Source organism: Apteryx mantelli, chromosome 1 (genome assembly GCF_036417845.1).
Source record: "Apteryx mantelli isolate bAptMan1 chromosome 1, bAptMan1.hap1, whole genome shotgun sequence".
Lineage (NCBI taxonomy): Eukaryota > Metazoa > Chordata > Aves > Apterygiformes > Apterygidae > Apteryx > Apteryx mantelli.
The window spans coordinates 221,706,648-221,721,141 of NC_089978.1; the positions used below are offsets into that span (position 1 = coordinate 221,706,648).

The 14,494-nt window shown below is 65.3% G+C and overlaps 1 protein-coding gene across 1 annotated transcript; it reads left to right on the forward strand.

Annotated features, from left to right (window-relative positions):
• Positions 1–1,169: 1,169 nt before the first annotated feature.
• Positions 1,170–12,216, forward strand: RBM28 (RNA binding motif protein 28). The gene is made up of 19 exons (XM_067317607.1): positions 1,170–1,308; positions 2,456–2,632; positions 2,836–2,933; positions 3,291–3,366; positions 4,224–4,316; positions 4,450–4,521; positions 4,725–4,869; positions 5,283–5,434; positions 5,657–5,735; positions 6,200–6,309; positions 7,252–7,325; positions 7,538–7,673; positions 8,186–8,250; positions 8,398–8,556; positions 8,861–8,995; positions 9,847–9,921; positions 10,276–10,616; positions 10,853–10,949; positions 11,394–12,216. Exons 1-19 carry the CDS (start codon positions 1,176–1,178, stop codon positions 11,526–11,528), a joined length of 2,352 nt encoding a protein of 783 aa, XP_067173708.1. The 5' UTR covers positions 1,170–1,175; the 3' UTR covers positions 11,529–12,216.
• The last annotated feature ends 2,278 nt before the right edge of the window (positions 12,217–14,494 follow it).

The following is a 14,494-nucleotide window of genomic DNA, read 5'->3' on the forward strand; positions in this document are numbered from 1 at the left end:
CGGGACAGGAAAGGCTGCTGCAGGCAGGGCCGCGCTGCGATGCCCGCGGGGCCGTGGGGCTGCCCCACAGCCAGGTGCTCGCCGCCACCGGGGACGGGGGCAGCTGGGAGGGCAGGAGGGAGGGCAGGTAGGGGAGCCCTGCGGGAGCTGGGGCAGGAGGGTCACAGGGGGGTGAGGACGCGGCCCCACAGCAGCCCCACAGCACATGCATGCACCCCCCCCAATAGTGCACATACCTCTATGGCACACCCCATAGCACACACACCGTTAGCACCCCCATAGCACACATACCCCTATGGCACACCCTATAGCACACACCCCCTTAGCACCCCCATAGCACACATACCCCTATGGCACACCCTATAGCACACACCCCCTTAGCACCCCCATAGCACACATACCCCTATGGCACACCCCATAGCACACACCCCCATAGCACCCCCATAGCACCCCCATAGCGCACATACCCCTATGGCACCCCTCGTAGCACACACCCCCTTAGCACCCCCATAACACAGCCCCATGGTACCCCCATAGCACACACCCCCATAGCACCCCCATAGCATCCCCATAGCCCCCTGCCCCTCAGCAACCCCATAGCACACCCCATAGCACCCCATAACCCCAGTCCCATAGCCCCCCCATAGCCCTCCCAGCACCCCAATAGCACCCCATAGCCCCCCACCCCACAGCCCCCCCATAGCAGCCCCATAACACCTAGCCCCATAGCCCCCCACCCCACAGCACCCCCACAGCAGCCGCATGACACTCAGCCCCATAAGCCCCCCCATAGCCCCCCACCCCACAGCACCCCCATAGCACCCCAATAGCACCCCATAGCCCCCCCATAGCCCCCCACCCCACAGCACCCCCATAGCACCCCCACAGCACCCCCATGACACCCAGCCCCATAGCATCCCCTTAGCCCCCCACCCCACAGCACCCCCACAGCATCCCCATAGCCCCCAGCCCCATACCCCCCCCCCACAGCCCCACCGCGCACCCCGCCGCGCCGCCAGGGGTCGCGCTCGCCCCGCCCCTCCCCGCCGCGCCCCGCCCCTCCCCGCCCTGCCCCGCCCCTCCCCGCCGCGCCCCGCCCCTCCCCGCCCTGCCCCGCCCCTCCCCGCCGCGCCCCGCCCCGCCGTTCCCGGCAGCCCCCGCGGCGGCTGCCCAAGATGGCGGCGGCGGCGGCGGCGCCGCGCACGGTGCTGGTGCGGGGGTTGCCGCCCGCCGCCCGCTCCGGCCTCCTCGAGCAGCTCTTCGGCCGCTTCGGGCCCCTCCGCCGCTGCTTCGTCGTCACCGAGCGGGGTCGGCGCGCCGGGGGCCGCGGCCGGGGGGCGGGGACGGGGCGTGCGGGCTGGGGCACGTGTGGGGGGGCAGGGAAATGGGCTGGAGTGCATGTGGGGCAGGACATGGGGGCTGGGGCAAGTTGGGGGGCAGGACATGGGGGGCTGGGGCAAGTTGGGGGGCAGGACATGGGGGGCTGGGGCAAGTTGGGCAGGACATGGGAGATTGGGGCACGTGTTGGGGAGCAGGACATGGGGGATTGGGGCACGTGTGGGGGGCAGGGAAATGGGGGCTGGGGTGTGGAGGGGCAGGACGTGGGTGCTGGGGTACATGTGGGGCAGGACATGGGGGGCTGGGGCATGTTGGGGGGACAGGGAAATGGGCTGGGGCGTGGGGGGCTGGGGAATGGTGGGCGGCAGGAAAATGGGCTGGGGTGTTGGGGGGCAGGACATGGGGGATTGGGGCACGTGTGGGGGGCAGGAAAATGGGGGGCTGGGTCACGTGTAGGGGGCAGGACATGGGGCCTGGGGCACGTGGGGGGGCAGGGAAATGGGCTGGGTTGTGGAGGGGCAGGACGTGGGTGCTGGGGTACATGTGGGGCAGGACATGGGGGGCTGGGGCATGTTGGGGGGCAGGACATGGGGAGCTGGGGCACATGGGGAAAAGGGAAATGGGGGCTGGAGCATGTGGGGGGGCAGGATACAGGGGGCTGGGTCACATGTTTGGCAGGCTGAGATGTGGGGGGGGTTGGGGGCGTGTAGGGTGGGCAGGGCATGGGGGGCTGGGGTCTGCTGGGGGGCCTTGTTTGGGGAGTCCTGGGGTGTGTGGGGGGAACAGAGCGGGGGAGCATGGGGTATGTTAGGGGGCAGGGTGGAGGGGCTGGGGGCATGGTGGGGGGCAGCAAAGGGGGCTGGGGTGTGTTGGGGGGCTGGAGATGGGCTATGAGGGTCCATGAGATATGCTGGGGAGCTTGGGGCAGGTGGGGGGAACAGGTTGGGGGGCACAGGTATGTTGGGGGGCAGCGCATGGGGGGCATGCGGCAGGGGCAGGAGAGGGGACCCTGGGAGCCCGGGCTTTCCTGGGGGTGGGACACGGAACCCCCACCGCCCCGGGGAGGGGGCGCATTGAGGGGCGCAGGGGCCTCACTGCTCCCCCTCCTCCGCCCCAGGCAGCGAGACCTGCCGCGGGTTCGGCTACGTCACCTTCTCCCTGCCCGAGGACGCGCAACGAGCCCTCGAGGAGGCCACCACCTTCGACGGCCGCAAGCTCAGCGTGACGGTGGCCAGGCAGAAACTGAGGGAAGGGAAAAACAAGAAGCGGCAGCAGGAGGACGCAGCAGTGGAGGGTGAGCTGGGAGCCACTCAGAGGCCTTATCAGCCTCGCCGGGGTCTGGTGGCCTGGGAATTTGGGGTCTGGTGGGTGGCTGTCCCTCAAGGAGGGTTCAGGAGATCCTTTGAGAGCAGCTGGGGGGCTGCGGGGCGCGCAGGCAGATCTCCGTCCCTTCTTGGGCCGCGCTGACCCCGAGTCGTTAACTCCTTTCCACTCTAGATGCCCCCAAGGCCGCTCCTGCAGCGAAGCAGAAGCTGAGGAAGCCCAAAGGTGCCTCCAAGAAGGCCAGGCTGATCATCCGCAACCTCAGCTTCAAGGTACGGGGGGCTCCGGCCCCGTGTCCTGCCCTCGGCTCCGGTTCAGCTTTCCCTGTGTGGCCCCTGGAGGGCTGGGAAGGCGGCCCCCACCCACCGAGTGTCCCTGCCTGGCAGCTTCTGTCTTCTAGCCCAGTGCAGATTGCCATTGAGAACCTGTAAGTGACAGTTTGGGGACTGTCCCTGGGACCACTGACCCGTCCCCTTTGTAGGATGGTGCCCGTGTGCTGTGGAGCAGGGAGCACCAACCACATCCTTACCTGCTTTTGGAGAACGTGACCTGGGAGGTGCTTCCAGCTGCCTCCTGCTCCTCGTCTGACCCCTTTCCTCACCAGACTGGTCTCTCCTGTGTCTCCTCAGTGCTCTGAAGATGACCTGAAGTCTCTGTTCTCTCCTTTTGGCACCGTCCTGGAGGTGAACATCCCCAGGAAGCCAGGTGAGGCTCAGCCCTGGTCCCCGAGGCTGACGAAGCTCCTAGGGGACGTGTCCTCTCCAGGGACTGCAGAGGGGAGCGATGTGCAGGATCAGTCCCTGCGGGCCGGGCTCGGGGCTGGTGCCGATGTCAAGGTGGGCCCCGGCACCCGGACTGTGCGGCCCAGCGCTGCCTCCAGCCCTCGCTCCCAGCGGGGCCGGGCGCTTCCGCGCTCAGTGTCTTTGCAATAAATCAGTCACGCAGATGGACCAAGCTCTTCAGGGCTCTTAGCCTGGATTCTTGTCTTAGGTAGTGACAGATATTGTAGTAAAGAGTATAAAAATTAGGGTAAATGGGATAGATTTTGCTTGATGATAACTGCTGTGTTTTAGGCACTGAGCTGTAAGTAGGAGCAGCAGGACTGTGTTTTCACTACCTGCTCTAGTCCCATCCTTGCTGGGTCTGTTTAATGTGTCCTGCAGGGATAAGTTCCCAAGCGGAATTGTATCTGTGGGGGGAAAAAAACACTTTTTCTCACTTTTCCAAAGCGGCTCCCCATGTGCAGAGGAGCCCTTCCATCCCATACTAGAAAGAGCAGCAGATTCATCCCTGCTAACTCTCAGGGCTTTCTGGGCTTTTCTTCCATTTCTCTTCTGTCTTCTTCCTTTGGTCAAAGCGACCTCGTTCTTCCCCTTCCAGTAGCTGTTCTTGTGCCAACCATCTGCGTGGTGGGCCTACCCAGGCCTGCTTGGCAGAGCTGGGCTCCGCCTGGGTGCCCTGGCTCCTCACGGCCCCGCCAAGGCCGGACGGGGATTTCCTGGCTGCGGTGCCCTTGTGGCCGCTCCCGGCGGGCTCTGAGCGGTGCCTCCTTGTTCCCGCAGATGGGAAGATGCGGGGATTCGCCTTCGTGCAGTTCAGGAACATGCTGGAAGCGGCCAAGGCCCTCAAAGGGATGAACATGAAGAAGATCAAGGGTTCGGGCCTGCGCCGTGCCCCGCGTGGTCGGGCTGCTGAACGCGTCCCAGCGCTCTCCCTGGCTGGGCTCGAAGGCCACCTGGGCGCGGGGACACTCGCAGTGTGCTCTGATGTCCCTTTTTGCCTTCCCAGAGCGGCTGGTAGCTGTGGACTGGGCTGTGGCCAAGGATAAGTACCGCGCGACACAGGGCTCCCTGCCTTCCGGTGAGTGCCTGCGGCTGTCCTGGTGGGACCTGGGCACCCCAGCCTGTCCTCCGAGGCCGATTCCCTGTGCCCCATGGCATCCCCCTCGTGTATTCCCAGCACCAGGGCAGCAGTCCCCGCTGACCTCCTCAGGGCACAGGAGGAGTTGCTGGGGATGACCTGTGCCCTGTCTTCCTTGTCTCGTGTTTTCTTCCACCCCGCAGAGGACAAGAAGGAGAAACCTGAAAAGACCCAAGAGCAGAGCCCAGAGGATGCCAGTGAAGAGGAAGAGGAGGAGGAACAGGAGGAGGAGGAGGATGGGGAAGCAACTGGACAGAATGAGCCATCCCTTTCCCAGGCGCGAGGCCGGTCAGTGAGGGGACAGGGCTGTGCTGGCTGGGGACGGAGAGAAGTGAGAGCTGGGGCTCATCCTGGGGGAACTCGCCTTGCTTTGGGACCTTGCCAGCACCACCCCGGGGTGGCAGGACCCCCTGCCTGGCGCTGGGGCAGCACCTCGGGCTCTGCCTGCCCCAGCCCTCCCCGCAAAGCGCTTCCTTTGCAGCCTCTGCCCCCCACACCGTCAGAACCGGGGGTGTCTGTCCCCCTGTGGGACTCCAGGGTTGCGCCACGTCCCCAGCACGGGGCTGGCAGGACTGGGATCGCCCCCGCTCGGCTTGTGTGGGGACTGGGGATTGCTCGGGGCCGCTGGGGGGTCGGGGGCTGCGTGGCTCAGCGCTCCCAGCTGCACTGCCTGGACTCACATACTTCCTTGGCTGTTGCAGGCCTGGGAAGACAACAGTGGCTGTGGACAGCAGTGAGGAGGAGGAAGAAGAAGATGAGGAGGAAGATGATGATGGTGATGAAGCAGCCAGTGGGAGCAAGGATGACAGTGACCAAGAAGAGGGCTTGGAGGATGATGATGAGGAGGAGGAAGGTCTGTTCTGCCCTGGTAGATGAGGTTGGTGGGGCGAGCTAGGCTTGGTGGTGGGCTGCTGCGGGCAGGGCACTGGGATGCCCCCTTGCACAGCCTGCACCCGTTAGCTGCTGGGAGGGCTTTACTGGGGTGCTGGGGCTCCCGCCGTCCGGCTGCTGCCTTGCAGGGCAGGGGCAGCATCCCCACGTGCGCTAAACCGTGCTGGATGCTTTCCCGTTTCAGAGTCAGACGCGCCCAAGAAGAAGCGGAAGGGGCAAAAGCCTCCCTCGGACGTGGGCGAAGGGAAGACTGTCTTTATTAGGTGGGTGCCGGGCACGGCCAGCTGGGTGGAGGGGTGAGGGCTGCTGTTGGTGTGAGGCTGGTCCTCATGTATCAGCTCCTGCCTGGGAAACCCTGTTGGGGGGCGGAACAGGAACACCCCATCCACGAGCTCTTGGCAGGGGCAAACAGGACCCTCGTCTCCAGCAGTGGTGGATGGGCCTGGATCCTCCCCTGCTGCGTGTGTGTCAGGAACATCTCCAGGATGACCCTGGGTACCGCAGAAACCCTGGTCCTCCCTCCCTATGGTGGTGGGGGACCCCTTGGCAGCAAAGATAGTCCGTCTGTGGGGTGAAGGGCAGTGGTGTTTCCCCAGGAGCCCTTGCCCAAGACAGGAGTGCCTGGGGATGGTCCTGGTGGATACGGCCTGGAGAGCCTCTGGGGGATGCTTGGAGAGAGGAGCCGTACACTGTGGCTGGACGTGACAGTATCTGGTTGCCCTGGCAGGAATCTGTCCTTCGATACGGAGGAGGAAGCCCTGGGGGAGATGCTGCAGCAGTTTGGAGACCTCAAGTATGTCCGCATCGTCCTGCACCCCGACACAGAGCACTCCAAAGGTAACTCTGCCTGGAGTGGAGGGGAAATGTCCCCTTCCCCAGAGGCCTGGGAAGACCCATCCTTCCACCAGGGCCCCTGCAAGGGGGGAAACAGCTGTGTCTCCTGCAGCTGGGTCCCTCAACACCCCAGGATCTGCAGGGGCACTGTGTATGCTTGGGCTGCTATTCACCTTGCTGGCTCGTGGTCAACTTGTCCGCCTGGGAGTCCTGGTGGACAACAAGCTGAGCGTGAGCCAGCAACGCGCCCTTGTGGCCAAGAAGGCCAATGGTATCCTGGGGTGCATGAGGAAGAGTGTTGCCAGCAGGTCGAGGGAGGTGATCCTCCCCCTCTACTCAGCCTTGGTGAGGCCACATCTGGAGTACTGCGTCCAGTTCTGGGCTCCCCAGTACAAGAGAGACATGGAGCTACTGGAAAAAGTCCAGCGAAAAGCCAATAAAATGATGAAGGGACTGGAGCATATCTCATATGAGGAAAGGCTGAGAGAGCTGGGACTGTTCAGCCTAGAAAAGACAAGATTGAGGGGGATCTTATCAACGTGTATAAGTATCTGAAAGGAGGGTGTCAAGAAAATGGGGCCAGACTCTTCAGTGGTGCCCAGTGACAGGACGAGACAACGGGCACAAACTGAAACACTGGAAATTCCACCTGAGCATGAGGAATAACTTTTTTACTGTGAGGGTGACAGAGCCCTGGAGCAGGTTGCCCAGAGAGGTTGTGGAGTCTCCTTCCTGGAGATATTCAAAAACCGACGGGACATGGTCCTGTGCAACGTGCTCTAGGTGACCCTGCTTGAGCAGGGGGGTTGGACTAGATGATCTCTAAAGGTCCCTTCTAGCCTCGACCATTCTGTGATTAACCTTGCCTGCCGGGGGGAGGGTTGTCTCCACCTCCCCTGTGGGAGGTCACCAAGCGGTGGCAGCTGAGCAGGTCTCTGTCCCCAGGTTGTGCCTTCGCCCAGTTCCTGACGCAGGAAGCAGCCCAGAAATGCCTCCAGGCTGCCCAAGAGGAGAGTGAGGTGAGTGGGGGTGGCGAGGAATAGTGCCGGGGGCATGGAGAAGAGCACCAGCCCCCCCAGTTTCTGACCCAGGGGATCCCTGGGGTGCTGTGGGGAAGGACCCAGCCCTGCTTTTTGGGGTTCTTTCAGCCCCTTTTGCTGCACGCCCTGGGAGCTCCCCGGCCCAGGCTGCGAGCTCCTAACTGACCTTGTTCCTCTCTGCCCCCTTGCAGGATGGGGGGCTGCGCCTGGATGGGCGGCTGCTCCGTATCGACCTGGCCGTGAGCCGCGAGGAGGCCCAGAAGCTCCGTGGGCAGAAGGCGAAGAAGCCCGTGGGCACCCGCAACCTCTACCTGGCCCGCGAAGGCTGTGAGTACCTTCCCCTGCCACCGCCGAGCTCCCCTCTGCCCCCTGAGGACGGGGGGGCCGTGGCGCCGCGGCCCTTTGGAGAGGAGGAGCTGAGGCCTGGGCTGCGCTTTGGGCCCTGGTGCGGCGTCCCTGCTCCCCGGGGGAAGCTTGTGCCTCGGTTTCCCTCGCTGGGGTGTGCCAAGAGGCCGGTCCCGCAGCGAGAGGGATGTTACGGCCCCGCTGGCTGTGTCCAGGGCTTTGCAGGTGGCACTGTGAGGGGACCGGGACCGGGGCAGGCTCACGGCAGCCAGCAGGGCAGGGCCCGCCTTGAGGTCAGCGGTTCAAATCCCACACAAGGTGGTTCGCTGCAGCTCTGCGCTAAGGACAGCGAGACTGCGGCTCTTTTCCAGCAGAGCAGCATCGCATCCCAGGTCTACGGGGCTGCTGGGGGAGCAGGGTCAGCTTTGGGAGCAGAATCCCTGGCCCAGGGGATGTCAGGGTGCCCCTGACACCCCCATCTTGTCCCCCTGCAGTGATCCGGGCCGGGACGAAGGCTGCAGAGGGAGTGAGCGATGCAGATATGGCCAAGCGAGCACGGGTGAGTGTGTGCAGGTCCTGGGGAGGGAGGGAGATGTGACAGCTGCTGTGTCAGTCTGACTTGAAGGTGAGGCTACACAGGCTGACAAGTTCAGGGACAGCATGCCCTGGTAGGGGGACATTCCCAATAACAGCTTCTTGCTCCCAGTTTGAAGAGCTCAAGTACCAGAAGCTGCGGGACCAGAACATCTTCGTGTCCCGCACGCGGCTCTGCGTGCACAACCTGCCCAAGGCCGTGGACAGCGCGCAGCTCCGGTGCCTGCTGCTGAAGGCCGCCGGCGGTGGCAAGGACGTGCGCATCAAGGAAGTAAGTGTTGTCCCCTGTCCCGCACGCAGCACGTGTCCCCGCTGTCTGTGAGCGCTGGTGCGCAGCCCTGCTCCGTGCTGCCGCGGCCGCGTTGTGGTTTTGTTGTCCCGTCCCCGTGAGGCTGCTGGGGTGAGCTGTGGGGCGGTGGCCGCTGCGGGGTGCAGACAAGGTGGGTGTCCCTCCCTGAGGTGGGACAACGGGGCCCAGGGCTGTGGGCGCAGCATGGTGTGGAGGGTGGGACGGGGCAGTGGGGTGCCGGGAGGGGGTCTGGGTGCAGCTTGGACAACCCCTGCTGTGTCCCCAGTGCCGGGTGATGCGGGACCTGAAGGGGCAGGGGCAGTCCCTGGGCTACGCCTTCGTGGAGTTTGCGGAGCACGAGCAGGCCCTGGCCGCCCTGCGGCACACCAACAACAACCCCCAGCTCTTCGGGCCCCAGAAGGTGAGTGCATCCCACGGGAGCAGCGGGTTTGGGATCCCTTGGGGGAGCTGGGGTGGTGCAGAGTCTCCCCGTGACATCCCTGCCCTGCCAGGCAGTGCGCGGTCTCCACCATTCCCCTCTCTCTTTGACACTGGGACCCTGCAGGATTTCCTCCGTTACACGCACACCCACAGCACGCGTATGCCCTCGTCCTGCCCTGCCAGGCCTCTTAGGATCTACCTGTCACCTTCTACCCAGGAGACTTAAATAAAGTGTGCTGGTATCAGAACAGCAACGCTGTGCACGGTGGTTGGGCAGCTATCCCATTTTAACCTCATTTTCAATTCACCTTGCTGACCAGGAAAACTTAATCAAAAAAAAAAGGCTGTAAAATGGAGGTCACCAATGCCAGGTGAATTAATGGCTTCTTCCTCCTGAGCGGTTCCCATCTGAGGAGATCTAGAGCTTAGAAAGATCACTTAGGTGTCATTCTCGCAACCCCTTTCGCCTCCCAGTGCACCCTGTAGGGCAACGTGGGGTCCCCCTGTCATCCTGCACTCTGGGGTCTCCCTGTCACCTCCCTCCTGCCGTGTTGGGCACTGGGGGTCTCCTCATCACCCTCCCACACCTTGGGATCTCCCTTTCCATCACTCCCGTGCCCTGCACAGCTCTGTGGGGTCTCCCCCATTACCTTCCCACTTTGCAGAGGCCACGGGGTCTCGCTCATCATCTCCCTGCCCTGTGGGTCGCAGGTAGGGAGACTAGAGCCGGAGGTGCTCCCAATGTTGGGGGGCTGGACCCCAGGAAGGCCCCCAGCCCCCTCAATTCCCCCCGGGCTGCCCTCACCCCCCTGCTCTGCACTCTGCCCCCAGAGACCCATCGTGGAGTTCTCGCTGGAGGACCGCCGGAAGCTGAAGATGAAGGAGCAGCGAGCTCAGCACAGCCTGGTAGGAGATGCTGCTGAGCACGGCCATGCGTGACGTGGCGTGGCGTGGCGTGCCCTCTCGCCCCGTGCCAGCCCCTTTTGGCCGGGCCCCTGCTGCCCGGCACCATCAGAGGTCTCCTGGGCCGTGGTACCATGGTGTTGCAGACGCGCTCGGAGCCTGGAGGCCCTCCTGTGGCTACCAGCAGTAGGGCAGGGGCTATTGCCCCGCTGTCCTATGCTGGCCGGAGGAGAGCGGTTCTCTGCCCCTTCCTCACCCCTAGTTTGGAGGGTCCCTGCTCTGTGGGGCCAACTCGCTGCCCCCAGCCGGACCCTGCTGTGCTGAGGGCTCCTGGCACTGACTCGGTGTTTGGCACAGCTCAAGCTGAAACCAAAGCCGGTGGAGAAAGAACCGGCTGCTGCCGGGACGGCCGAGCCAGCAGGACCCCGGAAGAAGCGCCAGGGGCGGAAGAAACCCGGCTCCAAGGGGCCCAAGGGCTCCCAAGGTCCCGGGAAGCAAGCAGAGCCAGGACCTAAGGGCCAAAAGGGGCAGGAGAAGCCCCGGGGGCAGGAGGCTGCCCCGGCCCCCCCAGGACACCCCCCCACGGTGCCCTGGGCTGGCTTCCGCACGGAGGCGCAGGTGGAGCGGGTGGAGCTGCCGGACGGCACCAAGCGGAGGAAGGTGCTAGCGATGCCGTCGCACCGTGGGCCCAAGATCAGGTAGGCGCGATGCCCCCCTTCCCCCCCCCCCGCACAGGGGTCTCTGGCTTCTCCCTCGCTTCCCGGGGGCTGTCCCGGGGGTCCGTGGCAGCCCGGCATTGCGGGCACGGCCGTGCCTGGGCTGCACCATCCGCTCCGGCTGCCAGAGGACAGCTCCCGTGGCACTGCGCGGCACCCGTGGGGGTCTGGGCACGCCGCGGCGGGGAGCCCACGCCTGTCCTTTCTCGGCCGCGCAGGAAGCGTGACAAGGGGAAGGTGAAGCCAGTCCCCACCAAGCAGCCTAAGGGCAAAGCGCAGCGGCGGAAGGAGAAGCGCAACGTGGCCCCCACGCAGGTAGGGATGGGGCAGGGGCCTCGAATGCTCCCAGCCATGGCTGCTCGGAGACAAGTCCTCCTGCTACGGCCAGGGGCTCATGAGTTCCCTCGTTCGCTTGCCCTGGGCCGACCCAGCACCTGGTGCTTCCCTCCTGTGGCTCCTGAATCCCTATGGAGATCCTCTGCCCCAGCCCTGGCCCAGCCGGAGCAGAGCTGTGGGGGCAAATCCGCGAGGCCTGGCATGCTCTACCCCTGTTCCCTGCTTCGCCCCGTGTCACCGCGTTTCCGGAGCCTCCCTTTTCCTCTTGCACCCTCTGCCCGGCCCCCGTGGTGCTCTGGGGCTCTGGCTCTGCCCTTTCCGATCTTGTGGGCAGCAGCAGGAGTGGGAGGGAGGGCCCCGCGCGCTGCCCTTGTCCCCACGTCTCACCCACGTGCTGCCCTCGTCCCTGCGTCTCACCCGCAGGCAGCCGCGAAGCGCCCGGCGGGCAGCAAGGCCGAGGCCCGTTTCAGCCAGCTCGTGGAGCAGTACAAGAGGAAGATCCTGGGCAGCTCCGACGGTGCCCCCGCAGCCAAGAGGAGCAAGTGGTTCGAGAGCTGATGCTGCCTGGCGCAGCGGGAGGGACATTGTCCCGCAGGGTGGCAGGGTCTGCGCAGCCGGGGACCTGCAGCCCATGGAGTCTGTGCCCTCGGCATCTGGCCCGGCACAGCTGGGGGGATGCACAACATGGGGCGAGCAGGATCTGTGCCCTCAGCACCCAGCCTCCCCAGGCCCCGTTTCCCCATCCCGCTGGTGTTGGGGGGCAAAGCGGACTTCTCCTCCTTTTTAATAACTTTTTTTGTCTGCTTCCATGAACAATCCCACTCCGTACTGGAAGAACCAGGCATCTCCCCTTGTGCTGGGCTGGGGAAGGGGGAGAGGCAGCATCTGTTGCGTCTCACTGCCCCCCAGCTGGGTGCCAGGCAGGGGCAAAGGCCTCGAGCCCCAACAGCGTTTCTGGGTGCTGCTCCACCCCCTCTTGGGCTGCTGCGGCTGGTATCTGCCCCAAGGCACGACCTCCATGCGCACGTGCCCTGAGGTCTCTCCTCCTACTTCGGGAAAAGGGCCAAGTTCTCCAGCTACTGCTTCCCTCCCCGCAGCACCTATGGGTCTGGCTGGTCACCCTGTCCTGCCTGGGCTCTGGGGGTGCCCCCTCCCTTCTCCCTGCCCATCCTTGCACTGGATTTTGGCCAGAGGGCAGAGGCCTTGCATCCTTTGGGACCCTTAGGCCATTTCCCCCCCCCCCCCCCCCCCCCAGACCATTCCCCCAACGATGGAGGATGCAGCAGCCCTCAGCACCCATCCCTGGGGCCGCGATGCCTCATCAATGACAGAGGTCTTTACTGTAAAGGAATAGGAATATATTTTAATAAATAGTCTCTTGGACTGAAGATCCTGCTCAACCCTGCTCTCCCCTGGGAGCTGCCCTGGCCTCCTGCAGCCCAGGCAGAGGTGGGATGGGGCTGGGATGGGGCGCCTGGGCTGTGGGGCCAGCCCCTCCTTGGCTCCCCTTCGGTGGGGCTTGATGGGACTGGGCTTGGGCAGGGGGTGGCTGCCGGCCCTACAAACCAGGCCGTGGGGCAGCGGCCTCCCTCTCTCTGCCTGTGAGGGTGAGGGAGTGATGGAGGGTGCCCCAGCACCTGTGGGATTGGGGGTGGAAGGGGACCCTGTGTCCTTGGGGGGGAGGACAGAGGGTGCCCGGCTGTCCCTGGGGTAGGGGGACAGGAAGGTTGCTCCAGTGCTGGTGGGGTCAGAGCTGGGGGCTGCCCCACTCCCTATGGAGGTGAGGGAGGAAGGCTGCCCCAGGGGGGTAGAGGATGGTGCTACTGGGGTTGAAGAGATGGTGTAGGGTGTCCCCATGCCCACAGTGTGTGGGGCATGGATATGTCCCTTAGGTCAAGAAGGTCCCCATGGCCGTGGGGTCAGAGCTGGGGGGGGGGGTGAGGGGTGGTACCCAGATGCCTGTGAGCTTGGGGGCTCCCTGGGCCTGTGGGCTCAGAGCCAGGAGGTCCCCATGCCCATGGAGGTAGAGCTGGGTGGTTGGTGCTCCAGGGCTCAGAGCTATGGGGGGGGGGGGTAGACCCCTGGGGGGGTCAGTGCCCCCATTTCCATGGGGCCAGGGGATCCCTGTACCCCAAGCGCCCATGGGCTCAGACCCAGGGTGCTCCCTCTGCCCTCGGTGCCCCAGGTGCGCTGGGGGTTGGAGGTCAGTGCCTGTGGGGTCAGACCCATGGGAGTCCCCATGCCCATTGGGTCGGGGGGGGCCCTGAGCGCCTATGGGTCAGGATCCCTGTGCCCATGGTGAGCCCTGGGCTCAGGGCCCAGGGGTCTGAGGGGCTGGGGTCCCCTTGCCTATGGGTCAGCCCAGGGCTTGGTGGCCGTGGGGTTGGGGTACCGGTGCCTGTTGTGATCCCTGTACCCAAGGGATGGGGGTCCCCTTGCCCATGGGTCTGCCCCAGGTTTGGTGCCCAAGGGATGGGGGTCCCCTTGCCCATGGGTCTGCCCCAGGTTCGGTGCCCAAGGGATGGGGGTCCCCTTGCCCATGGGTCTGCCCCAGGCTTGGTGTCCGGTGCCCAAGGGATGGGGGTCCCGGTGCCCACGGCAATGCCCGGGCTCAGTGCCCGGTGCCCGTGCCGCTCGGCACATGGGCCGGCAGGAGCCCTGGCGGGGGGGGCCAGCTGTGGTCAGCCCAGGTGCCGCCGGGCTCCCCGGCCTGACTCAGCCGGCTGCCTCCTCCGAGGCCGGGGCCGAGGCCACGGGCCAGCTCGGCCCCCCCCGGCGCACACCGCGGCGGCGGCCGGCCCGGCTCCGTGAGCGACGTGCGCCCCGGTGCCCGCTGCCCTGCGCGTGCCGGGGGGGGGGGGGCCCGATCCCCATCCCAGCCCCTGCTGGGGTGTGCTGGCTGCGATGCCGTTTGCGGGGAGGGTGCCTGGAATTGCCCCCCCCCCCCCTCCCGGGGCAAATTTGGAGGGAGAGCCCCCGGCGTGGGGCAGCGGGATGCCTGCGTGTCCTGGGGGGCATGCGGGCGGGTGGCGATTTTCTGGGCAAGGAGCCCCACGCCGCGGGGCCGGGCCCTTCCAGCGGAAACTTTCCACCCACCGGCTGATGTCAGGGGAAAAACCTCCTCTCCGGCACCGCTGGGGAGGGCGAGCGGAGCCGCAGGCGGCGGGATCCGGGACAACAGCAGGGACCAGGGATGGGGAGCAGGGACAAGGACCAGGTGCCAGGGGTCAGGGACAGTGGAGCAGGGACCAGGGATGGGGACCAGGGGCCAGGGATGGGGCGAGGGACAAGGAACCAAGGACAAGGGACTGGGGACCAGGGACATGGGACAAGTGACAGTGACAAAGGACCGGGGACAAGGGACTGAGGACCAGGAGAGCCGAGCAGGGACCAGCGAGACGGGGGCAGGGGCCGGGGGCTGGTGTGGGCTGGGTTCACACGCATGGACACGTGCAGACACGGGCACACACAGATATACGTGTGCACACATATATGCGTGCACACGCACACAGATAAACGTGTGC